This window comes from Fomitopsis serialis, assembly GCF_022376445.1.
Source record: "Fomitopsis serialis strain Sig1Antser10 chromosome Unknown B0H18scaffold_35, whole genome shotgun sequence".
Taxonomy (NCBI): Eukaryota; Fungi; Basidiomycota; class Agaricomycetes; order Polyporales; family Fomitopsidaceae; genus Fomitopsis; species Fomitopsis serialis.
This window is the reverse complement of record NW_025954995.1, coordinates 280,664-306,276: the sequence shown is the minus strand read 5'-3', so window position 1 is coordinate 306,276 and position 25,613 is coordinate 280,664. Positions and strand designations below refer to the sequence as shown.

Here is a 25,613-nt window from a genome sequence, read left to right as displayed (position 1 = left end):
AATACAGTAAGCCGAATACTGTGACCATACGGAGTATGACTGGCACTGTACTAAGTAGAGTATAACAGATGCGTAGAATAGGAGACCTACGGATACCATGGGTCATGAAGGATCCACGAGATGAGGAGGGTAGGTTAGAGTGGGTGTTATCCTCGCCGCCCAGGTTTCGACGATGTGGCCGTGTCCTCGATGACCACCTCGACATCCGACTCATCGATCACATCTGGCTCGGGTCCGCCTGACGCCGTGTCGGAGGCACTGGAGGCTTCCTTCTTGCGGGCTTCCTCCCTGGCTTGTCGGTCGGCCTTCCAAACATCGCTCATAGATACAATACGCTCGCGTAACTCTTTGCGAAGAGTCTTGACTTCGTCCCCTTTCCAATCGGCTTTGCGCTGATCTGGTCCATAACCTCTACTCTTCTGTGACTAAGAAAGTGTCAGTGTCTTGTTCGCTGCGTGCTAACGGTGGCAATCACGAGTGGCTTACCAAAATGAGGTTGGTGTAGAACTCGGGGTTCTCCATAAAGACCCGCATGAAGTGGAGAACGTAGACACCACAGTCGCAATAGTTAGGTTGACTGGGAACCTGGTATGCCACGCTGTGAGCACCGACTTCAAGAGAAGAGCTGAAGACACTGACGAATGCAAACTTGCCCTGAGCTAGCCGAGACTGCTCGACGCCTTTCTTGTCTTTCGCCTCGAGTTGAAGGTAGTTGGCGAGCACCTGTCTTGCCTGCGGGTGCTTGCTTCCGAGCGAGTCAAAGAACAAAATGTGCGCGCTACGAGGTTTGTCATCAGTTGCAAATGGATACAAGCATTATGATACAGGGTACGCACGTCTCTCCAGACTGTAAAGAGTTTACCCTGTTGTGGTCATCCTCCTCTATACTGAGCACTCCCGTGGTCTCTGCAACGGCATCGCAGATAATGTCATAAAAGCTTGAAGGATCCATCGAGATATCATCATCTGCGATGACCATATCGACGGGCTGAGCTGATGGTGGCTCGTCCACCTCCATAGGGGGAGCGCTAGACGAACGAGGGTACTCCAGTTCGATATTGTTCAACTGGTCAAAGCGATCGACCTGAGGATCATCTCCCATGGCCGAAGGTGGTCGTGACTCGTCCGCATCTGCAACAGACTCCTGAGGCCCCAGCAAAAAGTCCTCCACCTCATCCTCGCCGCCACTATCTACAACAGGGATGGCAGGGGAGGGTGGATGTGAATCTGGTACGATCTCCATATCCTGCGCATTGGCGGCCTCAGCGGTTGTTGAGTCCGTCGTGGCCTGTACGTCGGTAACATCTGAGTCGCGTTTGCGTTTCCGAGTCATTGGCTTTGGCTTTGGAGGAGATGGGAGCGGCGGCAACAGGACATGTTCTGGGTTGCATATGATAGCGAGATACCAATGAAAACTGCGCGATGGCGTTGAGGTCGACGTCGAGGTCAGAAGTACGACACTCACTGCTCATTGATTGGGACGACAATGTATTTCTTCTGGAATAGATCTATCTTCGATGTCCACTTCCGCACGCTCTGGTACCCTTCGTCTTTGCTACCACATTGTCAGCATGACACCGCGCCTCAGATATCGGAAGAGACATACCCCTTGCCCTTGACGTTTAGTTTTTTATAGAAGAAGGAGCTGAAAACGTGGACTTGTTCCGCGAAGGTGGGATTCTTGTCTTTGAGATCAGCTAGCCACAATCTGAACGGGATAAGCGGGGGCCGGAGGTCGCAAGGAAACCCACGTACTTCAAGCCAAACTCTATGAGAGTGTCATTCAGGTAGCAGCCGTCGTCCAGTCGCTTTAGGTCACTCTTGTTGACGTTGATCGCGCCAGCGCCCGCCGGCGGATACACCAAGATCCTGACCGAAACCATTGGGTTACCGCATTTCACGGCCCGTTAAGGTAGACTCACAACTCGTCGGGACCAGGCGAAGGACTCGGATCAGTGTTGAGACGCGCTGATCGTCGTGCTTCAACGTCTGACTCCGAAGTGGCTCCCTTGCTGGGAAGCAACATGATTCAGTGGGAGTGGAGCGGAGTGGAGTGGCGGCAGCACATACGCAGTAGGTCTGGCCGTAGATCTCGTCTTCATGCCTTGGTTCGATATCATGGTCGATATGTCCCCTTGCTGTTTGGAAGAACCATTCTGTTTGGATCGGACTAACCGACCAGACGAAGATGCGCGAGATGAGGATTCCAAATCATTCCACGCTATCTCAGCTGTAGACTGTACTTGTGCCCACTTCGCCCTAGCACCGTGCCCACTGTTCAGCCTGTTAGCTTCTCGTCACATGAAGCAATACGAATTGCATACTCTACGTGATTTGTATCTGTATTTGTATATGAGATCGCCGCCTTCAAGCATGTAATGAGCACAGAATAGTTCTCTCGAGTGTCCGGATAGACGGCCATAAATTTCAGTGTTACCATCCCATCACCGCCATTCGATCCTGCTCAACCGTTAGACTCGATGCCGCGATCTTAGCAACGATCAAGAACATACCAGGCCTGAACTTGAGGCTCTCGTCTGCTTTATTCACTCGAGACTCTGGAACCTTGAAAGAGACGACCAATGGGAGGTCGTCTCTGAACGGTATATCCGTGTACTGCCCTGCAGTGTCAGAATGCTCGACCTCCTTGCGTTTCGTCAACTCACCGTCCATGCACTAAAATCTATTCGCAGCACATGCTGCATTTCCGCATTCCAAGGGGACTCTTTGCCGCAACGCTTACGGATGCACAAGCGATCGCTGCTCGTTTCCCAAGTGAACCAATATAGTGGATGCAGGATGTCGACGTCGTCTTCGCAGACAGTACAACCCCAGGAGAAGCCCTCCAGTGGTAGGCAGAAAGATTTAGTTGGGATGCCCGCAGTCTTCTTACGGCTTCTCGTAGACATTCCGGCTTTCGCTGTCTGTGTGGACCATCTGGACGACGCCGCCTCGAAACCAGATGATGCTGCAAGAGGATCGTCTGATCTACCAAACGTGACACGCTGTGCGGGCCATCGTTCATGAGGTTGCAAGGGACATTGCTGACGGCAGCGGACTCACCGGTGGTGTACCTTGCTTTGGCGCGCCTTGCTTGGGCTTCATCGCGTCCTTTCTGCTTGCCTTCGGCTGATTGGAGAAGTCCACGGTCCGTATGCTTTCTGCGTTGCGATTGTTCTTCGGTGGGCGATTGGGTGCGCGGTTCGGTATCGGTTGCTTGTCCATTGGTATTGGTTGGTACTTCAAGATGAGGTCTTGCACGGAACCTGGACGAGGCTTTGGTCCAGAGGACAGCGACCGAAGGGGCTCGTCGGAAAAGCTCTCGATCGAGTCAGCTCCATTCTCATCGTGATCCCCACCAGGATCTTCTGCTTTCTCGTCCTGGCGAGAATCCTCCAAGCGTTTTCTCAAACGGAGGGTCGCGTCGCCATCCATGGGGAGACGTGGTGCTGACTGATTGCTAATCCCAGACCGTTGAGATTCGCTGTGATCGTTGCGGTGGTTATGATGTGAAGTCGTGAGTGGTTTCGGGATACAGTCCAAAGGATCAGAGCTCTCTTCTGAGCCATCCCTACGGGTCTCGGATGTCAAATGCTCTATGTGCGGAGCCTTGTAGCTATCGTCCTCGCCGATGATATCGATGACCTCGTCGTCATTCCACTGACTCAAGCTGCGTTGCGAACTCCCTTTGTTGACCTCCTTCCCTGATAGAGGACGAAGTATCAGTACAGATGCGCTGAGCCAAATCACGAGATTATTCCGCGCCGCAGCATATACTCACCTTTAAAGGATTTTGTGAAGTGCTTTGACTGAACCAACGTGTCTCCTGCTCGAGCATGAGCGAAAGAACCAGTGACATTTGTCTTCGGTCGCTTGTTGGCAGGAGGGGCGTGCGGATGAGCACCGCCGGGGGGAACACAGTCGATCGCGCGGTGTGGTTGCCAAACGCGCCAGCTCGACGAGAAGTGTGGAGGTTATTGCCCATACGCCCAGGAGTGAAGGGACTGGTGACGAAGGAGGGCCCAGTAGTTCGACCAAGGTTGCCGGGCAGTGGGATGGGCGTCGGGTTTGATTTCCACGGGCCCCTAGCTGAACGTTATGTCGACAAGCCGCAATACATGCATGTGTGCTTACCCAGTCTGCGACGAGGAGCTGGAAGATGCAGGTGTGAGCCCATTCAGCCCGTGAGCCCTGCGCGAAAGATCGCGGTCCGCCGTGCTCATACCACTCATCGCGCGGCCACAGAGACACTAGGGCGCCAGAGCTTCCCGGACACTGGATATGCAGAGCCTGAGTAAGAGAGCGTCGACAGAGATACACGCAGAGCCGAAGGTCGGCCTCGGGGACAAGGTGCAAGGCGACTTGAGTGCGGCACGCCACCTCGCAAAGCGTTGCGGACCATCACCCTAGCTCTGCACCATATACGGAAGGTCTCCGCCGTCGGGCGCGACGCCACCGCCCTCATGCACACATGGCTGGCTTACAAGTCTGAATATCGTCTCTGCGCAGAGCATTGTATTCAGGGCGGTACGGCCCATAGCATGAAGAATCTCAGAGCAAACGAGTGTCTACGTATACGTACTACTATTTACATTCGGCGAGTAGCAGGTCATTGTCACTGGCCGCGACGGAGGGAGCAGGGTGGGAGTATGGTGGCGGGTCCGTGTACGACAGGGCCAGGGGAGGGTGAGGCCGTGAGGTGCTAAGCAGTACGCAATAATAAAGTAAACGAGTCCACCGAAATAGATGCAAGTATTCGTGACAAATGAAGCGTGCGACGAAGGAACCACCAATGCCAGTACTATGCAAACAACACTAGGAGCCGTGAAAGAGGACGTAGACGAGGCTCGCCGTCTGACTCATTAGCAGCCGTCGTACAACGAGTTCTTGGGCCAGCCGTAGCCAGCTCCTGTCCAAGTCGTGAGGTTGGGGTTCGAGTAAGCAGTCGCGTGCCTGGAGAGGAACGGTTAGTATTGCTCTGTAATGGTACGGAATGCGCATACTTGTTGATGTAATCTGCCGTAGGGTATTTCGGAGGGTCGCATGTCGTACCATCCGAGACATCCGAACGCTGATAGACGCGTACATAGTCAATATACATCTTCGCAGGGAACTCCAGGTGCATCCAATCTTGTTCTTGGAATGACGCTGCAGCACATTTATCAATTTCTCTCGAACGGGCTGGTCAGGATAGTTAACTTACGCGACATTCCAAAATTCATGATGATATACTGCACTGGCATCAGCAAGGGCAATTTCAGACTGGGAGATGCGGACACACCATGGGCTCCTCCGGGATCAGGCGCTGACCGACTTGTGTCTGACTGTCGGGACCAAGCGAGGCTGCTGTGATCTTCCACGATTCCTCGCCGCTGCTGTACCAGGTAATAAAGCCGTCGTCGCGGTTGTCCGGGTTCGAGTACCACTCATAGCCGTAAATTCCGTACTCCGAATTGTTGTACACGGAACTGTTGATGAACGTCAGGCCCGAGACGGCCTGTTGGTACTGCGCTCCCAGGTACGTGTTGAACGACGTGATGTCACTGTCGAAGATGGTCGTCGCGCCGGTGTCGGTGTTGAACTGATACTTGGCGTCATACGGCGCGATCTGCATGCTCTGCGAGACCTGGCCTCGCCACCCCTCCGCCACTTGAGCCTCGAAGATATCGATCTCAGGAACGCCGCGACCAACGGAGGTGGACGGGCCCGGGTGGTCTTCGCCAGGGCACGTGCAGGCGGAGACCCTCTGACCTGGCTGAAAACTCAGTCCTTCCGCCGCACTCGGTGTTCCATTTGAGTACGTTTGGTTCGGGAATGTTCCGACGTCGCAACTGTCGTACGTGTAAGGCCACGTTCCCTGGGTCGTTGCTCCGTATCCAGCATGGCCCTACGCAACCGTGAGCAATCACACAGGCGACGGACGGAGTCGCACGCACCAGGTTGCCCATCGTCCATACCGCAGGCCAGAAGCCCGGAGCCTTCGGTGTGCCTGGCAAACTGACCTTCACCTCGATGTAACCTGTCGTGAAGCAAAACTTGTTCCACGACTGAAGCATAGCGCTCCGGAAGTTCAAGTCGTGGTTCTCGACCTCCTCCAAGGTGAGAACCAGCTTGCCATCCTCCGTCGTGGCTTGCTGTATCAACGTCAGTCACACATAAAAATAGAAACCCGCCTATTACTCACAGTCGGCGTGTACCACTCCACATCACCTGTCGGCCAATAGTTCATGTCCACAGCCTCCCAGAACGCGTCGTCCCCCGGCCAGAACGTCCGCCCGGGAGTCTCGAACTCGTCACTGAAGACAAGGTCGTACGACGTGCCGTCCTTCGACGTAAACGACTTTGCCGAATCCGGCGTGTCCGAATCGATTAGCTTTGGAATGGCGAGATTTGGCACCTGTCCAGAGCCGTTGATGCCCCCCAGGTTGAAGCCTATCTTCGATGGTTTCTCCTCCGTGAAATAATGGATGATGGGATACCCAGCAAAGAGCGTAAGGATGCCCGCTACGAGGATGATTAGTGCGGAGACGTTGAGCCATCCTCTCGAGGAGAACGGATTGCATGTTCGTTCCATTGCTGCATCCCGGACGGGGTCAGGGTTGTGAAGAGCATCGTCCAGCTCTGGATCTTTGGTATCCCAAAGGTACGGATATTGTTGCACGGTCGCGCTTCCAACCATAGGCGTGGCACTGCTTGTCTTCTCCCCCGTCGTGCCGATCGACACTTCGGATGGTGCAGCACTGAAGCGGGAGGAGTTATACTGGCCGTTCGTGACGTTCGGGTTGTACTGGGGCTTCATCAACACAATGATCATGCATAAGATAAAAGTGATACGCACCGAGTAGGGGCCATATCCTCCGCCTATCGCACCTGTCGCGACACCGTGCGCAGTGTCGTTCTTCCCACTCGTCGAGGGTTGCGGTATGGAGTACGACTGAGTGTGAGGCTGGGGCTGAGGTTGGTATCGACTGTTGTTCTGCGGGCTTTGTGGGACGGCATAGTACTGCTGAGGCTGCCTGCGTTGAGGAGCGGCCATGGTGGGTGTGGAGAAAGCGCAACGCTGGGCGGCTGAATGCTGCGCGGTACGCCGTGCCCGCCACTCTCATTTCGCCGAGTTTGGTGTCAGCACTTCACTCCGCCGCCCACGTGACCAAGATGCCGTATGCTTGTACGCCAACGTTCAAAGTCCGAAAAGCATCTGGTTACCGGGGTTCTTTTTCAGCCGCAGCTATTAATATTGTTGTCTTCGCCACCCACGGTCGACGGTCAATAGGTGAGTGGATTATGTCTTGCGCGTCGACAAACCAAGTTGAAGCATGCCTCGACTGTCGCCTTACGCGCTATAAGCATGCTGCTCCTCATACTATTCTGTCCATTGGCATAGGAGCAGTACGAGGCAGCTTTCACAGTAAATTTGCTCCGCACCGACTCGGATGTTCGGGCATTATAGGTTAGATGCACAAGAGGTCCCAGGTCTACTCAGCCGACATGGAGCTGGACTTGACTGGCCTCAGGCTTCCGACCACGTTCCCGAGCCCTCGGGCCTTACTTTGTCGTCGGAGGAACGAGAGAGAGCGTCGCGACTCTTGAGCTTGTGCTCCAGGACCAAGAGGCGTCGGCTTTCCTACTGGACGCTCGACCTGGATCTGTGGAAGTTCGGCCGTGCTGCGATCGCTACGAAACCATACTGACGCCGTTATCCAGGACATACGCGCACGAAGTCTGCTGTTTGCGCTGTCTAACCAAATATAGCCGTTCGTCGAGCCGCTGTAAGTATGACTTCCTCTAACTTATCGCCTATGCTTGACGACGGACTCGACGATATCCTAATCATAATCTCACCTCTTTCATTGTTCTTATCGTGATACGACGGCGCACACCGTGACGGCGCGTACCTGCGTCTTGGTGAGGTTTATGTTCGACAACTCCTTCTTCCGCCGATTGCGTCGCAGCACTGCGGCCTGAGCCCGTGGAATTGATGCACTGCACACCAGTCCAGGACTCTCACTGGTCGACAGCGACCAGTGGCGGGAGGATGTTACCCCACATCGGCGGCACGGGGTCTTCCTGTACGTATCCGTAACGCTCGTCAACACCTGCCGCTGCCTGTGCCCTACAGTGCCAGGCCAAGGTTGTCGCGGAGCCTCTGTGCTGTGTGCGGACAGTGTCGCGCGTAGCCAAGATAACTCTGGTCAGCGCCCTCTGTGCGTCGGCGGTCGTTATTTGGGAACGCACTTACATACCATTGTCCGCGCGCTTGAGCCTAGAGGAGACTCAGCGGAAGAGAATGCAATGCTGTTCGGAGCAGCCTTGTAAACCTTGACACATGCAGCCATGGTCCATGGTTTCACCTCTCCGCCGGGCTCCAGTCATGCCGGCAGCCTCAGGGCCTTGAACCTTCCGAGGAAATCAGACTCGTTTGCTGTAACCGACTGGTGCACTTGTTCAGCTGAATACTGTTGCCTCCTTCGCCACGTCAAAAGGCATGTTCTGCCAGCATGATCATTCCAACTATAACGTCCTCTAACTGTGATGAAGCAGACACGACGTTGCCGAGGCCTAACCTGCACGTACTAGTGCGTCTCGCATCTGTAATAGCCAGTCTTCGCAGAAATCGTCTGTTCGGAACATGTATCACGGCCGTAATGTCCTACTATTTGTCTCGTCGAGAACCGTCGGCGTACTCGGTAGCGTAATGACAACCCCGCCCTCAGTGTTGTGCCTTTCTCGACAGGGTTGATAGTGTTAACCTGCGCTGCCGCCGGTCTGGGCATACAAGCCGAGCAACGTATGTTTCCCGTTCATCTCGAGCTCTGAGATGTAGTGACAGTAGATCTCACAATGAAATACTCAATCACATCGTTCTTACAGACCGTCCTATGCGATCAGAACGCCGACATCATCGAGATAGCTTCGCCTAGACTCCTGAGCGCATCCAAAACCTCCCGATCCTCCACCGACATCGCATCCACGCCCCCATGAACCGAACCAATGAAGGGTAGTTCATCCACTTCACATACAGCCTCCTCCACCGGCAACGTCCCATTCTCGAAGTATGCACGCACATGCTTCGCGGTGCAAAGTGACGGGGCGGCTACTGAACAATGGCCATAGGAATTCTGAATCAGCAGCCCAGAAGAGTAGCGCGAGTGCACGCGGTTCGCATGGCTCAGCGGGCAGACCGGGTCGTATCTCGGCGAGACAATGAGCAAAGGGTGAGATGTGTTCTCAGCCGCAAGTGGCCCGGTGTATCGCCACTTTGGTCGGACGCGCCATTCTGAGCAACGCAGATACATCTCGCCCCAGTAAGGCGCTGCGAAACTGGACGTGGCTACGAGCTCCTCGAAGTAGGAGCGGTATGCTTCGTCTGTGTAGGTGATGGGCTCGCCGTCGCCGCACGCAACCGCGTAGAAGGCCTCGGTATCCTGCAGCCATGGCGGAGAATTCTCGCATTGGCACTTCACGCCTGCGCCGAACGTCTCCTCCATACCCTCCAGGGCGGTCTGGTTGTTTTGTTTCACGGCCACCAGCGCGTGTGCGAGGGGAGCGTACTGGGTGGTCGGATTTAAGGCCGAACGGAACGCGTTGTAATGAACAGCCTTGAACGTGAGGACGTAAGGTCCAGCAGACGCGAAGGGAACCGCGAGTGGCCGATTCTTGAGATCTTCAAGGATGGCCTCTACGCGGGCTTGAATTGCCTCGACGGTGTCCTCGTACAAGGGGCACTTCGAGGAACCGGCTTTGTGGCAGAAGGTATGTAAAGAGGCCCAGACTGCATCCGCGTCGACCACATTGGAGTTCCAAGACGCGGTACGATAGTTGTAGGCGTCCAAGATGCCGTCGATTACGACGCGCTCGACCTTGTCTGGATACATGGCCGTGTAGTACTGGCCAAGGACGGACCCATAGCTCTGCCAAGTCTTTTCGTCAGCGGCAAGCATCACTGGTGCACTTTGGAGAACCCACAAAGCCCCAGTACTTCAGCCTTTCCTCTCCGAGCCTCTCGGTGATCTCAAGCATGTCCGTGGCAACGCTCGGAGTGCTCATGAACCTCGCCGGACCCCATTCCAATGCAGTCCCATTCGCGTCCTCCTTGCCATTTCCACCGAGTGTCTCCTCACATTTCTGGCCAATGGCTGTCTCGCGCGCATGAGCAATTGGGACAGACCCGTCGCTCAGATTCAGGGTGCGATGTCCAGCCTGAAGCCCCCATATCTTGAACTGTGACTCTGAGTCGAAACACTGCGCAGAGGGTGTACTGGCCCCAGTGCCGCGCGGGTCGAAGCCTAGTACGTTATACGACCCGCCTGAGATACGCATGATGTCCTTGCCCTTGCGCTTGACCAATTCGGTTCCGGCTCCGCCTGGTCCACCCGGGTTGATGAGGATCGTGCCTCTGAAGTTGGCGGGGTCCGTCGCAGGCAACATTTGCAATGCGATGGTCACATTGGGACCATATCCAGCAGGGGAGAGGTAGTCGAGCGGCAAGGTAAGACGAGCGCATTGATACTCGTCGAAGCAAGGCGTCCAGTTGATGTCGTCAGACGGCGTGAGCTTGCGAGTACAATGAGCAGGCTGACTTGGTGTACTTATAGGCACGAAGAGCACGTACTGTTAACCAGTCGAAGACTGGGGCAATTGTTCCCGGCGCGGTGACCAGCTTCAGGTCGGAGTGCTGAACAGAGGCAGGTGATCTTTTCGAGCAGGCGATATGAATGCCATACACGACCGCGAATAGGACAATAATGGATGGAAGGACAGTCGCCCGCCGCCAAGGTCCGAGTCTCCGTTGTTGGCTATGTCCATGTCTATGGTTATGACCGTGGACAGTGGCGACCGGTAAATATACACCCATTTTCACCTTGTCGAAGCCCATGGCACTGCTAACCAGACTCATTTGGCGCGCGGTGCAGCGAGGGAGGCAAGTACTCGACGTCCGTCGTCGTAGATGGGCATCAAATATGTATGGTAGGGGTACAGAAGACGCTCGCTGGCTTCACGGTACCGCTCAGTGACTCAGCGGCCGTCTCCTGCCCTCGCGCGCGCTTTGAGCCGCCTGTCGTGTACGGTTGCAATTGACGAGACGTGACACGTCCGAGCAACCGTCCAAGGTTCGTTTGCCCTAGGGTGTGGAGGATGTTTCCACACCAGCCTAACTTACTCTGCATTCGTGGATACTCGCCACACTGACGCGAACAAATCACGCAGATTTTGAAATGCTACAATCTGCAGGAGACTTCCCGGAACTCAGCTCACAGACCAAGTGTAACACAGCCGTCGTCGCTGTTTTCGATGAAGACACCACCGAAAATCAGACCCTCGTTGATGCCGCTCTCCTGATATCCTTGATGAAGGACATCAATGCCAACGGGACCAGTCGGCTCCTTCAGTAGGCCAATGTGAAACGCCCCGCCGCCGGTGTTGTTATTGAAAGCGGGTCCGGCGACTCGCTCCAGTGGAGCGTAGTCCTCTGAGTAATACACCGTGATCGTACTGGTACGCATCGCAACAACTCATCAGCCATATCCAAATACTCATAGAAGGGCTGGAAGCTTACTTGTCCACCCAACCCATCGTCAATGCGAAATTGTGCCACACGCCATCGGTGAATGGCGTCTGGAAGAACGTCGTCTCAGGGGTGTTTGATTGAAGGCCAGCAACGCGAAGCGACTTCGCCGACGTGATGTTGGGGTCCTTAGCCATGTCGAAGGGCACCCCGGCAGTAATAGTGAACTGCGAGGACGAGTAGTCCGCATATTCATGCCAAACGGGCTGCAATAGCGGAAACGTCTCAACAGATGCCACTCCTAGAGCAATAAAAACGTACATGGTACTCATGCGAATAATTGAGCGGGCGGCTTAGATCAGTGCGTATCGACCAATGGAAGGTCGTTGTTTCTTGTACGGTGCTCGCGTTTCCGCCTGTTGATAGATCGATGGCAGGAAGAAGTTCTGAGCGACGGAAGCCAACCTGTGGTGCACCGCCACCAGGGACAAAGATAGACTCATCGCTGCGTAGACGTATGAGGTCGCCAATGAAGACGCGATTCAACGAGAAACTGCGTACTCGATGGTAACCTCAAAGGACTTCGATGTTGTCGGCAGATCGAACTACGGCGAAGTGAGACAACGCTGTGACGCTACTTGATCGCGGAGCATTTGGCTCACCAGCGAGGGCGCAACACTTGGCAAATCGAGCACTTCGGCCCATGTCTGGTCTAGTGGACGAATCAGACGCGTGTACGTATACATCCGTGCTAAGCTGCGTACTCTGACCGAGGTCATAAACGTTGCTATAGACACTCGTGTTCTTGTCAAAGTCGACCGCAGTAGTTGTTAGCGCGACGCGTCCATCGAACAGTATAGGGCAAGCGGCGCTTCCAGTCCCGAGAGCCGGAGCTGCCGTGGCTAGCCCTGCCAGGCTGAGAAGGGATGCAAGTAGAGGTGTAGAACACATCGGAGACGTGGGTCGTTCTGCAACGGGGAGACGTCTCTAGTCTCTGAGATTGGCTCGCGACTCGGAGTTCATAATCCATAACAAGGATCGCCGCCTGAAGCACAACCGTCCTCGAACGCGTGGAACGGGAAAATGTCGGATGTGAGGGAGCGGCTTTGAGTGGGGAATAGTCGGTTCCAAGGCGAGTGTGCGACTCGATCCAGAGGGCGGGTAGATGATGTCGGAAGCCCAATGCTACGGGGTGGCAAAAGAGCCCAGTGAAGGGGGTGGGATGACGTGCAACCTGGTTCGCGAGAGCTTTGCAACTAATGGTCGGGGTCAGACATCAGATACTTAGAGGCCGCAGGACGATGGGCGACTCCTGCAGACCCCGATGCGTGAGGGCGGATATTTTGGGCAGGTCGGTTGGGATGGGTGCACGCGGGACATAGGGTGACCATATGTCCACGACACCGGGAAGCAGCGACGACACTGAGCATCCCATGACACGCAGGGGTTCAGGGAAGAGTGATATCAGCCAGGATTGAGAGTAGCCGTCCAGGGCGCGATATCGAGCGATCACGTAGGCGTGGGTGTATGTGTAGTCCGTAGAAATGCACGGATGTCGTAGGCGTCCCTCAGTCAAAGGGAGAGGGCCTTGGTGAAACGTGACGGTGTGGTCAGGCACTCTCGCACGCATCCTTCGGTACCAATGCAATGTGGAGACTTCGCAAGGCGTTGGGTATGGTCGCGTGGGTGGCTATCTGCTGAACGACGACCAGGCTGTCGTCGTCGCGTCCGCGGCGCTCATTGAGCCTCTCCATCCAGAACTGCACGAAGGGATTCGCGATCGGCACATCGGTCGAGAAGTCTCGCTCGCGCAAGCCGTCCAACGAGAGTGATCGTAAACGTGGGAAGGGAAGGGAAGCCGACTGTTCACTCGATTCCCCATCTGCGTCCATAGTGGGGTCCTGAAGCATCTGTTGGAGGATGTGGGTTGCTCTCTTTCCCCGCACGGAGAGCTCAAAGACATTCCGGCATTGTCGGAGAATCGTCATCCAGACTCTTTTGCGGCAGACGGATGTGATCGCCAGATTGCGCACGCTATTGAAGACCATATGTTCGATGAAAGCAGTGAGGACTCGGCGGCACCGGTTACTCGAAACCCTGAGTTTGAAGAAGTGTGTCGCAACAGAAGACTGGCGGGCTCCTGTGAGCGGCTTAACGGATCCCCTGAGCGAGAATTCTTCATATACCTCGCCGTCGATACAAAGACTGGACAGCTGACCGAAGGACTGTATCGTCCTCGCGATAGATGAGGCAAGCCTTTCCGGCGGCTCTACCAAGGGTGCTTCGAGGGCGAGGTAGAGAGTTTTCAATGCAGGGAGCCGCAAGTGGTCGAGGAGTCGTACGATATCCGTGCTGCAACCGTATAGCAAGGCGGTGGTCAACTGAGGAAGTGTGACTGCGGGACTAGGCAATGGAACAATTGAGGTGCTCGACGTAGGAAGCGTAGCATTCTTCATGACGAGGGATCCTAGCAATGGAGTCGACCGCAAGGTCGTGATGAGTGCTTGCATGCTGAGTGCCCTTGAAACTCCGCCCCAGGGAAAACCGATGATTGTGAGGCTCTTCAGCGAATTGACGTCAAGACCGAACGAAGGGATATGACATTGAACAAGGGTTAATGACTGTAGACGCGGAGTATCTCGAAATGGGGATACAAGATCCGTATGCAGTGGCCCATCTTCTGGAGCGTCCAGTGCACCAAAATCCACCTGATATAGGCTCAAGTCCTGGAGAAGAGGCGCAGGACTGTTCAGCATCTCGAGTACTTGGTAATCGAGCCTAAGCAAGCTTTTGAAGACCAAGGCATGAATACGAGCGATCTCCCCGAGCACGACTTGAAAAGACGCCATCCAGTCGGCGCGGTGTTGAGCGGATGCATATGTTGACGGAAACGCCGCAAATATGTCCAGGGGAGTTTGCCCTGACCGTCGCAGGAGCTCAGACATCCACTCTCGCTGTGAGCTCAGGATTACTCTGCTCCATAGCCTGACAGTGCTCAACGCGACAGTGCGCCAGTGGTGACAAACATGCGATATCGCTATCCATGCGTAGTTGGATGAGCTTGATTCTGGATTTGACGTCCCGGCCAGTGCGCAAAAATGGAAACATTCCGAGAGGAGTTCCGGAGGGAGCGAAAAGACCGGGGAGAGGTGCTCCGCCATATACAGTGCTCGACAATCCCACAGGTGGCTCGCGTATCGGATGTCAACTGGCACTAAGGCCAATGAATCTGAGAAGTTTTCAGAACGCGAAATGAGCTTCCTCGTACAATGGGAAGACATACGCACGACGACAGGAAGGTGTAATGCTCTTGTACTCAAGTCTGTCGGCGTTCTCGAGCCACTGGCCAGTGGGCACCTTGCGCGGCCTTCTGTCCTGATCATCGATCAGTGCCTATGGCATTCAGCGTGCTACGCAGGACTCACCGTCAGAAGCAATGGCTGACAAGAAAATATGTGTTCAAGGCCGACGCATACCGCCAGCAAGTTACTCGACAAAGTTGGCAATAGACATGAGGTTTGAATTTGAGCCCGTCTGACTCTGAGTCGCTGAAACCACATCTGAATCACGTGTGCGACGCGCTCCAGCGTTTGGCGGTCGCGTGAATGCCGTCGTCGACTCTCTTCCGGTGACGAGCAACGCAACCTATTGCCAGTTACAACTGCACCTCTCGCGGCGATTGTCTAGGTTGCTGAACTGCCGAGAATCCCTCTTTGCTAGTGGATTGTTCTCTGAGGTACCAGCCTGGCCGGGTCGCCAAAGGCGCGAACTGTTGCACCACACCCTGCCGACTTCATCGTTCCAGACACTATCACTCTCATTGTCACTCAAAAATGGACGAAACTGACGCTCTGGAGGCCTTGTCTAATATCCTAAACCGTCTGACGGAAGATCCGTACGACATCTCTCTCCACGTTGAGCATGTACGCATTGCTCAGCAGACCGGGATGGAGGACCAGCTGGACTCTGCTCTGGAAATGGTGACTGCCTTCTGGGCCGCAGGAGATTACGTCTGGTTACCGCTCATTGAGCGCAAGATCCAAGCGAGTAACTTGGAGTCTCCAGAGGACCTGCAGGGGATCCTGGACTTGTTCGGTCGGGCAGAGCAGGATTACTTATGTACGTAATGTGTTGCTCCGTATATATTATGACACTGAGCTCAAGCCAGCTATGCCCTCGCTGCGGAAACATTTTGATTTTCTCGTCGAACGATATGAGCATTTTACTTCTTCAGAGATGAAGCCAGATGATCTGGGAGTCTTGTTCTCGGTGTCTTGGATGCACGCAGCGATGTCGGAAGTCGCATCCAAGGGTATAGGCCATTTGACGGAGGTAAGCACGGTTTCGCTGCAACGTATGATTTCTAACGCAAAGTCATATCCAGAGCCACACGTTGTGGGATGCGTATAGGGATTGGGAACTTGAGCAATTACAGAATGCATCCCCGGATGAGAGGTCCGTTGTCCATTGCCCTGATTCAACACAGGCTAATGGCACGCGCAGAGCAGCATCAATACACCAAGTGGATTCGATGCTTCTGGAGCGCCTCCAGCAACCTCACTCCAGTGAGTCCTGAGTGTGGGTTTGCCTGTGCCTTTGCTGACGATGCTTAGACCACGACGAGACGTTCCAAAGCTATTCCAGCTTTACGACAAACTTCAAGCCCCCAGATGAATATGAATTACTTATGGTAGAGGCTTCAAGATGCGTTCGCAGGCCGTCAAGGCGTACGAGAAACGTGAGAGTTTCGAGGCCTCCCTTGTGCGTATGACAGTCGCTGAAGCTCAGATATCGCCTGATTGATATCGTGTCACGGAAGGCCCAATCTGGATTCTCTATGGAAGGTTATGCGTACTACATCGCATCTGAGCGGCGTAAGAAGCCAGACCCTTCGTCTTGCAGACATTGTATGAGCGGGCCATTGCGGAAGCCGACAAGCGCCGCTGGAATGGAGAGGCCAACGCCGAGACTGTCTTGCGTTCTTTCTGGATTGGTTATCTCGACTCTTTGGTAGGCCGAGCAAGTTGATGTGTTAGTAGGAGCTGATGATTCCAATACAGAGGATACAAGAAGCAGAGAAGGATGTCCAAGCTGCCACCTTCCAGAGGGCGCTCAAGAGCGTGCCGGCGTCTGGGGAGGTATGGGCGCGGTACATACGTTTCCTGGTGTGTACAGCCAATGGTTTCCTGGGGTATTGACCTGTTTATCTTCATGCCGTCTTTAGCAACGTTTCATGCTTGCTGATAATGAAGAGACCGGAGTTGCAGGTAAGCACAGCCGCTTGACCAAGCGTCGCACGACTCAAGCATACCACAGCTACGTATGAGAAAACCAAGGCAATACGACCTCTTCAGGCGGATGCTGAACAACTAGTGCCGGTCGTCCTTGCTCGTGCTAGTTACGAGAACGAGCTGATGGGAGACTGGTGGACCACTGGTCGGTTGAACGTCTTTCTCTCAACTCTCTGATGACTCACGTGAGACGATGGCACAGGTAAAGACAACTTCGGAACACTCGAGGAGGTCATTTTGGACGGTATTAAAAGGATCAGGCAAGGTAAATAGTTGACTTTGCGTGCCTGCATAAACAACGATGACCTGAGATGAATCCCACAGCGTCGCCAGCAGGTGATCCTAGGGTCCGAGTCGAGAAGTTCTTCGCTGGCGTCGTGAGTTGTGATCAATGTACTTCGTATTCCCATGTCTCAAAGCCTGGTGCAGCTGTCCCGGCTAGAAGACAAGTCTGAGCGCATTGACGAACTGTGGGACGATGCTACCAAGCACTACAAGACGAGCTATATCGCCTGGACTCACTACACTGAGGCGCTGATGTGAGGCCGTCATAGCCTCGTGTTCGATTGGCGTTCGCTCACTTTCGGTCGTCTCCAGCCAGGCAAAAGAGGATTTCGCCGCACGACATGTCTTCAAGGACATATGTATGAAGAATTTGGACTGGCCCGAGGCCATTTGGGACGCATGGATCGCGTTCGAGCAAGTACACGGCAGTGTCAAGTCGCTTGAGGAGGCCATGGACAAGTTGAGTTCGCTCGAGCACAGACGAACCTACGGCGCCAGAAGGTGAACGCCCACTCTGCCCAGTCTGCCCGGCTGATACTTACTATTCCAAGGAAGCGGAGAAAGCGGAGTACGCTGCGATGCAGCTCATCGCAGAGCAACAAGCGAACATGGTATCGGTTGCTGATGCGCCCGTACCACCCGTAACGGGCGGAGAGTCTGGAGCGGCACCTATGGACGTTGATCCAGGTCCAAGTGCGTCTGCTGGCACGAAGAGAAAAGCAGAGGAAGAAGTTACTTCGGAGGATGCCAACAAGAAGGCGAAGACAGGTGCGTTGCCGTCGATCATGTGCCGCACTCGCTCACTTGGGCTCCAGATCAAAAGCCTCTCCAGCTCAAACGGTATCCCGTACTTCTTTAATGGCTCTAGTAGTGACCACTCACTGTTGTCTCAGCGATCGCGAAAACTGTACGGTCTTCGTCGCAGATTTGCCTGCAGGTGCAAAAGAAGACGATCTCCGAGCACTATTTAAGGACGTGCGTGCCGACGTGATGTGAGATGTAATAGCTTGGCTAACGAGAAATAGTGCGGGCCCATGCGGGAGATCAAAATGACTCAACTTCCAAATTCCTTGGTGGCAACTGTCGAGTTCATGGAGCGGGTACGTGCACATCAAGCCACAAGCTTCTTTGCTCGACTCACGGGCCATATAGGATAGTGTTCCTGCTGCACTGACAAAAGACAAAAAGCGCATAGACGGTCAGGAAGTTGCGGTGCACCTTGCATGGCAGTCTACGTTATACGTCACGAATTTCCCCGAGAAGGCCGACGACAAGTTCATTCGCAATCTGTTCGCGAAGGTATGGCTTTGTGCTTGAATGGAGGCAGTCAGACTGAGTAGTGTTGGTAGTACGGAACAATTTTCGACGTACGATGGCCCAGCAAGAAGTTCAAGAGCACTCGACGTTTCTGCTACGTGCAATTCACGTCTCCGGTCAGTAAACCACTCTCGCCATCGCGCTGCATCTCATCAGGTTTTCGGCAGCTATCTGCGCAGACAGCTCTGGAGCTTCACAACCAGGAGCTTGAAAATGGCCTGACCTTGAATGTCTACATCTCGAATCCTGAACGCAGGAAGGACCGGTCGGACGCCGATGCCAATGATCGGGAGATATACGTTGCTGGCTTGAGTAAGTTCGCCAACAAGGAGGATCTGGAGAATGTATTCAAGACGGTAGGTACTGACAACTCAATGGAAATCCACGTAACTGACCTCTACGACAGTATGGTGCTGTGAAAGAGGTCAGGATGGCTCTCGACAATACAGGCCGCCCGAAAGGCTTCGCTTTTGTTGAGTTCGAGAATGAGGTAAGCATCGTTGGTCGCACGGAAAATATCCTGACTCGAGACGTATAAAGCAAGATGCGATGGCTGCACTAAGTGCCAACAACCATGAGCTAAAGAATCGACGTATGGCAGTGACGCTTGCAGATACGCGTGTCCGTGCACGGGCCAAGTAAGTGAACTCATGTCCCGATGACGCAGCAGAAACTTATTGCCTCCAGGGATCCCAATGTCCGTGCAGAGATTCGCAATCGCACTGTTCGCGTCCGCAATTTGCCTGCCAACACGCAGGAAGGGCTATTGCAGCAAGCACTTGAAAAGCTCGCGCCTGTCAAACGGGTCGAAGTTTTCGCCGACAAGGCAGAAGCGGAGGTTCAATTCGAGAGCGCAGCAGTGAGTCCATGTTTGATCTCGTTTTCGGTCTAGATCCCACTGATGCGATCCATGGCAGGATGTCGGGAAGCTGTTCCTCCGCACAGAACCCGTGGTATTCAACGGGAATACTCTGGAGTTAGTCGACGACACCCCAGGAGGAACCCGTGCGGCTCGCCATCCAGCTTCTACTGCCCCGCCACCCACTGCAGGACCGAGCATGTTCATTCCTCGCACAGCGGCGTCCAGACCCAGGGCCGGTTTGGGCAACAAGAAGCGTGCTACTGCTATATCTGCTGCCGCGAGAACATCTGATACTACGGCTGGCGCGAACCCGAAGGGTTCAGCATCAGCGCAGGGAAAGGGACAGGACGACTTCCGGAAGATGCTGGGATGAGATGTTGAACCGCTAAACCGTAGTAGTCTGTTGCTGATATGTCTTGTTGAATATTTACGATATATTCCCATGTTGTTGACGACCACAACACTGTGAGGCCTTCAGGAGTGACCACAACTATCGATAACAGACAGACGACAGAACCGCGTACATACTCAGCCAATGTCAGAGTTGGAACTGGACGTCATTCAACAAGCGCCAATTGGCCACCATGAGCGCCTATAGGTGTCCCCACATTGTCCAACATCTGGCCACCAAGTCGCCGGTGGTGGCACTCCTTCCTAACTTCGACTGCGACCCATCGCTGCTTCCTCGCGATGGAAGCAGCTACGGAATACCAAGAGAGCACTACAATTCGTCTGGAGTGGACTGTCGGCAATCTCAAGAATCTGTTTGACGGAAGGTGCGTTCGGTTTAATTCAAGATCATCGAGATCCCCGATCACCGAGACCGCTGCAGCAAGGGGGAAGCGAAGTCGAAAGTCACAAAGTCCATTAAGTTTGGTGACGGACGGTGGCAGGTATGGTAGGACGACCCAGAAAACCGCTGCTTCTGAAGAGACTGTAGATTTTGTTCTACCCCAATTCGGGTGGCGTCAGCGCCGAAGGAGCCTCCTTCATCAGCTTATACCTATCTTGCGAGGTACGCAGCTCCTGGACGTGCTGGTCTCGCTTGCAATTAACCCGCGGTAGCCTACTGCTGAAGAGAAAGATAACGCCATAGATGGAAAGTGAGCCTAGCCATATTAGCCCCAGGGGTTATGACAAACCCGCTACCAGATGGGTCCGAGAAGGAGTCTTCAAATTTGGCTTTGAGCTTCGGAAGTTAGTTGTTTCATAGTGCGTACTTCTGATATAGTCACTGAAGGACGCCACAGCCTGCAGAAAAACATCTTGTTCAATAGTAAAGAAGCCCATGACCATTCGTTCTCACATCAGGTAGCTCCAGACGCCATCGAAGACAACTTGTACCTCATTTATTGCTAGACGCAAAATTGGGGATGGGCCCAATTTGCTCGTAGAGATATGGTGTACTATCTGTCCAACAGCGTAAAGCAGGCGAACGCCTTCCTGGTGATCTGCACGATCACCACATCCCCGTCGGCCCCCGAACCTGCGCCGACCGTTTCTCGTCATGTAGTGCCAAAGGCCCTTCTGGATGCAATGGGTGGTCTCCTCGATGAGTATGTGGCTATATTACTTATGCAGCAGGCTCTCACGCAACAGCTCTAGTCCTGTGTACTCTGATGTGGAGTTCATACTGCCTCGTCAAGGCAGATCAATGGCCCCTCCAAGACGGATATATGCGGCTCGACAACTACTTAGACGTGTGGAGTATTTCGACACCAGTAAGAAACATCCCCTCTCTCTGACATCTGGTGACGATTTCCGTAGTGTTCAACTCTGGCTTTGCCGAAGCTTCATTCAGCTCTCTGTCTGAGAATACTAGACACGGTGGGTCTGATGATGCTGTTGACTCCGGGGAGGAGTCACACGGCGCGGGCTTCGCGATGAGACAATTCGAGGACTCCGATGACGAGGATGACAATGAGGACGCCATGGTCGTCGACACTGACAATGATCGCACGGCGGCCAATTCTACTACATTTCCGGCGCCTGCAGCAGGAAGACCGGTGTCGGTCGAGAGTATTCCCTCAGAGATGCTCGGTTCTTGGCTGTCCGACACTGCTGAATTTGGCCAACCTCAACAGGGTAAAGAACCCAACGCTGGGGAGGTTCGAAACGTTCGCCCCAAATTATCTCATCCTTCGACTCCACGAAGTGTGCCATCCTCCTTGGAGCGGGATATCAGAGACTCTGACTTAGCCCCGACCCCCCTTGCACCTGGGCCTACGAAGACACAGGTCATTATCCGGGATGCGGCATATGCAACCTACCGCGCGGTCCTGTACTACGTAAGTCTCGTTCTCGACGGGGCGTTGCGACAGCCTGATGAACTCGTTCTCACAGATATACACTGACACCATTGCCTTTGCTCCTCTATCTTCTACCTTCCTGGCATCTGCCGCGACTACACCAAACGCGGTTGCATTGGTGCCGGCGACACCCATGTCGGAATCCCAGGCTCCGGCGTTCAGCCAACGCCCCAATCACCAACAAGCAGAGAACTCGACTTCCATCGGGTCCACGACTCCGCGTTCGCGTCGGGAGTGGATCGCACAGTGGGAGAGGAACAATGATACCGGCAGGCCCCGGCCATGCTCTGCGAAAGCTGTCTACAGATTGGCGGATAGTGAGTAAAGGCAGCTTCCTACGTGATCCGCGCTGATTCGCGGCCACTGGGCAGAGCTTGACCTGCAGGAACTGAAGCAACGCGCGTTCCAGCACATCGTCAAGTCACTCACAGTGGGGAACGTTGCGTACGAAGTGTTCTCAACTTTCTCCGCCGCATTTGAAGACGTGCGCAAGGTGACAGATCTATTCATTGTCAGACGTTCGATCCCGGGGATACTCACACAGGAACGCTTCTGTGCGCGATCATGTGCAGGTCCAAGTACGGTTCTTCCTTGATCACTGGAATGAAATCCGGGAATCAGACGCTATGCGCAATGTATGGCAGCAAATACGGCTTGGGAGACACCCGGGGTTCGAAGAAGGTGAATGTTTGCGATTGCACCTCTATTTCCCTTGCGGCGTGTCTGAATGTCCGCCGTGTATACAGTCTGGCCTGTGATCGCACTCAACCTAGAATTCAAACCGCGGCCTGTTGACGCCGCTGAGAATAATGAGAAGGAGGGGTCGACAGTATAATGGATAGTCGCGACCCACATCTTCTCGCCTTCAAGTCTTCGGATTTCGATATCGCACTACCCACCAAGTCGCGATTGTAACTTCTGTAGTTTAGCATGCTTGCCTCCGTGTATCATACCTAGTACTGTCTCCGTGTTTTTCGCAAACCGCTTTCAAAGCTCGCGAGTCTGGAGTTGAATGGGACGTCTAGCGACGCGCAGGGCCTGACTTCGCCCTGATGGGGGGTACACGCCGAGCCTGATTCATCCATCCACAATACCGAGCACAAGTCATAACACTCATGACCTCAGTATCCCAGATCCTAGTCGATACTCGTGAGACTGCCAGCCTGCGAAGTCACTTCGCTATCCATCTCCGTCGTCTCCGTTGTATCGGTATCAGCCTCACTTACGGCATCGTCGCGATCAATGTCATGGCTCTGGCGATCGCCGCCGTCACCTCGCATGTGGCCCACCCTTGTCGCGGGAGACGCATCTCTCGCCGACAGGTCGTATACGCCACCACTGCTGCCCCATGTGGACGTGCGCGGGCTGATGCCGATACCTTAGTTGACACAAAGGTCGTTGAGTGGGGGCATGACACTCAGGACGGTCGCGACGAATCACCATTCATGAAAGAAAATGATCCCAGCCTCGGAGTCGGCGTTGAAGGGCGCGGCGAACCAATGCGGGGTGACCCGACGCGGAATGGAGAAAACGCTGGCCGCACAGGTGTGACGTGCACCGGCACTGGAGTACTTCGGACAGCACCATCAATGACATCTTCAGGGGCGTCCGGGGGCGGCGATTGGGAGGTATCGCGCAAGTCAATAGCCTTGGGTATAGTATGGTTGTTCCGCGAGGCAGGTATAGGCTGGGATATGTCGTTACTTGGGATATTTTGGAGCTCTTCAGCAGTCACCAGCTGTTCGTCGGCACTGTCTGGGTAACCAAGCGGTGACGAGGGCATGAATTGCTCTTCGCTAGCCCTGCCGCCGCCGCTACCACCATCACAGTCATTGGTAGTATTATCGTCATCACGGTCGTCGACTGTACTGTCTTCGTCTTCGTCCTGTAGAGAAGCCGGCTCATCCGAGTCATCAACCGGCCTCGCGTACGCAGAAATGGTCTCATTGCCATTGGCAGACACATGCTCGTAGCTGCTCGCGCTTGCATACGACCGACGCATCCACTCTTCCTGCTGCCAACGCAGCTCCTCTTCGTCAAGGTCCTGCTCCGAGACTTCGCTTTCCCCGTGGTAGTCGGCAGGCACGAAGAGCTGCTGGTCCTCGTAGCCTTCGTATTCCTCGGACAGCTCTGGGGGCGTCGAGCCCGGCTCTCTGTCCGGAGGTATTGGCGGAATACGATGAAGCAGACCGAAGCTATTAAGAATCGAGCTCAGCAACGCGTCGCCGATCGGGGCGATAAAGACTTGCCCGAAAACGCATCCTAGCAGTCCTTCTCCGCCCCAGTGACGATTGGGAACGAGGACAACTTCCCGGATTGTACTGTATTGCAATTGACATGAGTGCAGGCACGGCATGCTTACAAACACCGAACTTACTCGAAGTCGTATGAATACACATACACACGGAGGGGCTTTTCGATATGCTGAAGATGCGATATCAGCACACACCGGAGCCGAGGAGCCCAAAATGAACACGCACATTCTCGACGACTTCGTAGAAGTCCCCCTCGGCACTGAGCACGCCTCCAGACCATCCGATAATCCAGTCGCCGTATGGCACCAATCCCGCGCTCTCGGCAGGACTTCCTTCGAGAACATCTAGCACATGCCACACGTTATCGAGGGCGAGCTCAGGTTGGCAAATGCGCATGCTAAGTCCGAGCAGCGAGGGTTTGTGCCCTGCCTCCGGTTCTTGCGGGTCCGGAGCTGTCGTGTGTGGCAAAGCCCAGTCCCTCGAGGGCACAATTGGCACGACTGTCCCCGGGTGATTGCTTTAGTAGGACCGAGAGTGAGAGCCAGAAATGGAAGGGCACCTCTTGTCTGCTGACTTTTGCTGTTCCAGACCAACAGGTTCAGCGTCCGCCCCTCATGGTTCTCGACTATCTTCTCAAGCTCTGTCGCGTCAGCACTATCGGTTGAGGAGAAGTCGTCGCCTTGGAATCCGACCACAAAGTCAAAGAAAGGCTCGATGCTCGTCCGTGAGGCTGGCGAGGACGGTGTGACGCGTAGGACATGCAACGCGCGCGGTGGTGTTTGTGAGGAGTTCGCGGTAGTGGACTGCCCTGCGCCCATGAGAGCGAGAGTTGTAGTTCAGCCCTAGAGGTAGTATTTTCGTCGCAGTTCCTCCGACTCTGGAAGCAAAGCGCGAGCAAAAGACTTGATACAACAGAGAGAAAAAGCGAAGTCCTGGATTGGCGATGTTGAGGCGTTCTTGCACACTTGCTCAATGCGGAACACGCCAGCATATTGCCACGTGGCCGCGCAGCCGGGCGTCTCTTGAATCCGATCAACCAGGCAAGTGAAGCAGAGCATCGACTCGGACTCGAGACGTCTGGACTGTGCTGCCGGACATAGGATCATTGCAACAGTTATGATTCACTGGGAGAGGTGTCTCAGAAACATGGTAAATATTCACGCCCATATTCAATGCATTACCCGTCCCACGCGTGAGTCCTACAGTAAGAAGACCTCAGACTGGCAGAACTCCGGAGATTCTATATAAGGAACACTGTCTGGAATTTGAACATCGCCGCCGCTGAATACAGATCCTTCTTGCGTGTATCAACTGATCAAGCAACAGGTATTCTCGCTATAAATGCAACACAAGGTCAAGAGAGATACTCTAAAGGCGGCTTAACACAGTCTTTTTGCCACTATTAACTTGCGTCGGTAGTATAAGCATTCAGCTCAAAGCGAAAATCTGAACTGACGGGCGACATATAGTGCCTGAAGTTGTGCAGGCCCCCTTCTCTAGTAACATACGCGATGTGAAAGTGGGGGGCGTACTCACCGGCGGAAGATGGGCCCGTCGTGCAGACACGGTAGAAGATCATCTGTTCAGAGCTACTCAGTATGGGGACACGAGTCTGACAACAAACTCTCAAGATGACGTGGGTCGCTGGACAGAAGCGATTAATCCGCGCGAACGAGGGGCGGGATTGCAGGCACCCCAGGGGCTCTTGCTATTAAGTCCGTCGACCTCGAAAAGCTGCTTGGCAGGTTGGGCAGTGATAGCTTGATAGGCGACATCTAGCAGAGCGGT

General features: G+C 54.3%; 8 protein-coding genes across 8 annotated transcripts; 2 read left to right on the top strand and 6 right to left on the bottom strand.

The window, feature by feature from the left end:
• Positions 1–146: 146 nt before the first annotated feature.
• On the bottom strand, positions 147–4,232 carry B0H18DRAFT_1119406 (uncharacterized protein; the record flags this gene model as incomplete). Its single annotated transcript, XM_048033939.1, has 15 exons — positions 147–425; positions 487–585; positions 640–778; positions 837–1,415; positions 1,466–1,555; positions 1,607–1,708; positions 1,756–1,869; positions 1,923–2,012; positions 2,071–2,274; positions 2,325–2,460; positions 2,514–2,616; positions 2,667–3,005; positions 3,064–3,704; positions 3,820–4,085; positions 4,135–4,232. The coding sequence occupies 15 exons, from the start codon at positions 4,230–4,232 to the stop codon at positions 147–149; spliced, it is 3,279 nt and encodes a 1,092-aa protein (XP_047893185.1).
• A 266-nt stretch (positions 4,233–4,498) lies between these two features.
• B0H18DRAFT_1009015 (glycoside hydrolase family 16 protein) lies at positions 4,499–7,082 on the bottom strand. Its single transcript, XM_048028833.1, has 7 exons — positions 6,839–7,082; positions 6,185–6,787; positions 5,937–6,134; positions 5,282–5,887; positions 5,204–5,231; positions 5,004–5,148; positions 4,499–4,953 (listed from the first exon to the last, which is right to left on the bottom strand). Exons 1-7 carry the CDS (start codon positions 7,034–7,036, stop codon positions 4,863–4,865), a joined length of 1,869 nt encoding a protein of 622 aa, XP_047893184.1. The 5' UTR covers positions 7,037–7,082; the 3' UTR covers positions 4,499–4,862.
• A 1,708-nt stretch (positions 7,083–8,790) lies between these two features.
• On the bottom strand, positions 8,791–10,985 carry B0H18DRAFT_376868 (alpha/beta-hydrolase). The gene is made up of 3 exons (XM_048037816.1): positions 10,613–10,985; positions 9,967–10,554; positions 8,791–9,911 (listed from the first exon to the last, which is right to left on the bottom strand). The coding sequence occupies exons 1-3, from the start codon at positions 10,895–10,897 to the stop codon at positions 8,886–8,888; spliced, it is 1,899 nt and encodes a 632-aa protein (XP_047893183.1). The 5' UTR covers positions 10,898–10,985; the 3' UTR covers positions 8,791–8,885.
• Positions 10,986–11,034: 49 nt separating this feature from the next.
• B0H18DRAFT_376831 (uncharacterized protein) lies at positions 11,035–12,609 on the bottom strand. Its single transcript, XM_048037815.1, has 6 exons — positions 12,271–12,609; positions 12,169–12,218; positions 12,068–12,111; positions 11,828–12,011; positions 11,558–11,772; positions 11,035–11,493 (listed from the first exon to the last, which is right to left on the bottom strand). Exons 1-6 carry the CDS (start codon positions 12,455–12,457, stop codon positions 11,253–11,255), a joined length of 921 nt encoding a protein of 306 aa, XP_047893182.1. The 5' UTR covers positions 12,458–12,609; the 3' UTR covers positions 11,035–11,252.
• A 177-nt stretch (positions 12,610–12,786) lies between these two features.
• Positions 12,787–14,804, bottom strand: B0H18DRAFT_376825 (uncharacterized protein). The gene is made up of 2 exons (XM_048037814.1): positions 14,794–14,804; positions 12,787–14,735 (listed from the first exon to the last, which is right to left on the bottom strand). The coding sequence occupies exon 2, from the start codon at positions 14,665–14,667 to the stop codon at positions 13,117–13,119; it is 1,551 nt and encodes a 516-aa protein (XP_047893181.1). The 5' UTR covers positions 14,668–14,735; positions 14,794–14,804; the 3' UTR covers positions 12,787–13,116.
• A 535-nt stretch (positions 14,805–15,339) lies between these two features.
• On the top strand, positions 15,340–19,634 carry B0H18DRAFT_1085249 (RNA-binding protein Prp24; the record flags this gene model as incomplete). The annotated part of the gene is made up of 24 exons (XM_048031890.1): positions 15,340–15,625; positions 15,675–15,838; positions 15,891–15,961; positions 16,010–16,071; positions 16,120–16,225; positions 16,393–16,516; positions 16,567–16,671; positions 16,731–16,773; positions 16,823–16,942; positions 17,000–17,062; positions 17,122–17,174; positions 17,227–17,336; positions 17,395–17,546; positions 17,584–17,603; positions 17,634–17,850; positions 17,954–18,057; positions 18,108–18,182; positions 18,235–18,381; positions 18,432–18,515; positions 18,567–18,755; positions 18,806–18,889; positions 18,940–19,037; positions 19,087–19,258; positions 19,317–19,634. The coding sequence occupies 24 exons, from the start codon at positions 15,340–15,342 to the stop codon at positions 19,632–19,634; spliced, it is 2,967 nt and encodes a 988-aa protein (XP_047893180.1).
• A 231-nt stretch (positions 19,635–19,865) lies between these two features.
• On the top strand, positions 19,866–22,526 carry B0H18DRAFT_1008984 (uncharacterized protein). Its single transcript, XM_048028832.1, has 13 exons — positions 19,866–20,037; positions 20,094–20,154; positions 20,202–20,276; positions 20,327–20,364; positions 20,414–20,458; positions 20,512–20,572; positions 20,621–20,817; positions 20,867–20,982; positions 21,029–21,549; positions 21,605–21,887; positions 21,942–22,063; positions 22,143–22,251; positions 22,317–22,526. The coding sequence occupies exons 1-13, from the start codon at positions 19,952–19,954 to the stop codon at positions 22,403–22,405; spliced, it is 1,803 nt and encodes a 600-aa protein (XP_047893179.1). The 5' UTR covers positions 19,866–19,951; the 3' UTR covers positions 22,406–22,526.
• Positions 22,527–22,634: 108 nt separating this feature from the next.
• On the bottom strand, positions 22,635–24,775 carry B0H18DRAFT_1008981 (GRASP55/65 PDZ-like domain-containing protein). Its single transcript, XM_048028831.1, has 5 exons — positions 24,385–24,775; positions 24,051–24,325; positions 23,948–23,994; positions 23,820–23,891; positions 22,635–23,765 (listed from the first exon to the last, which is right to left on the bottom strand). The coding sequence occupies exons 1-5, from the start codon at positions 24,641–24,643 to the stop codon at positions 22,988–22,990; spliced, it is 1,431 nt and encodes a 476-aa protein (XP_047893178.1). The 5' UTR covers positions 24,644–24,775; the 3' UTR covers positions 22,635–22,987.
• Positions 24,776–25,613: the final 838 nt, after the last annotated feature.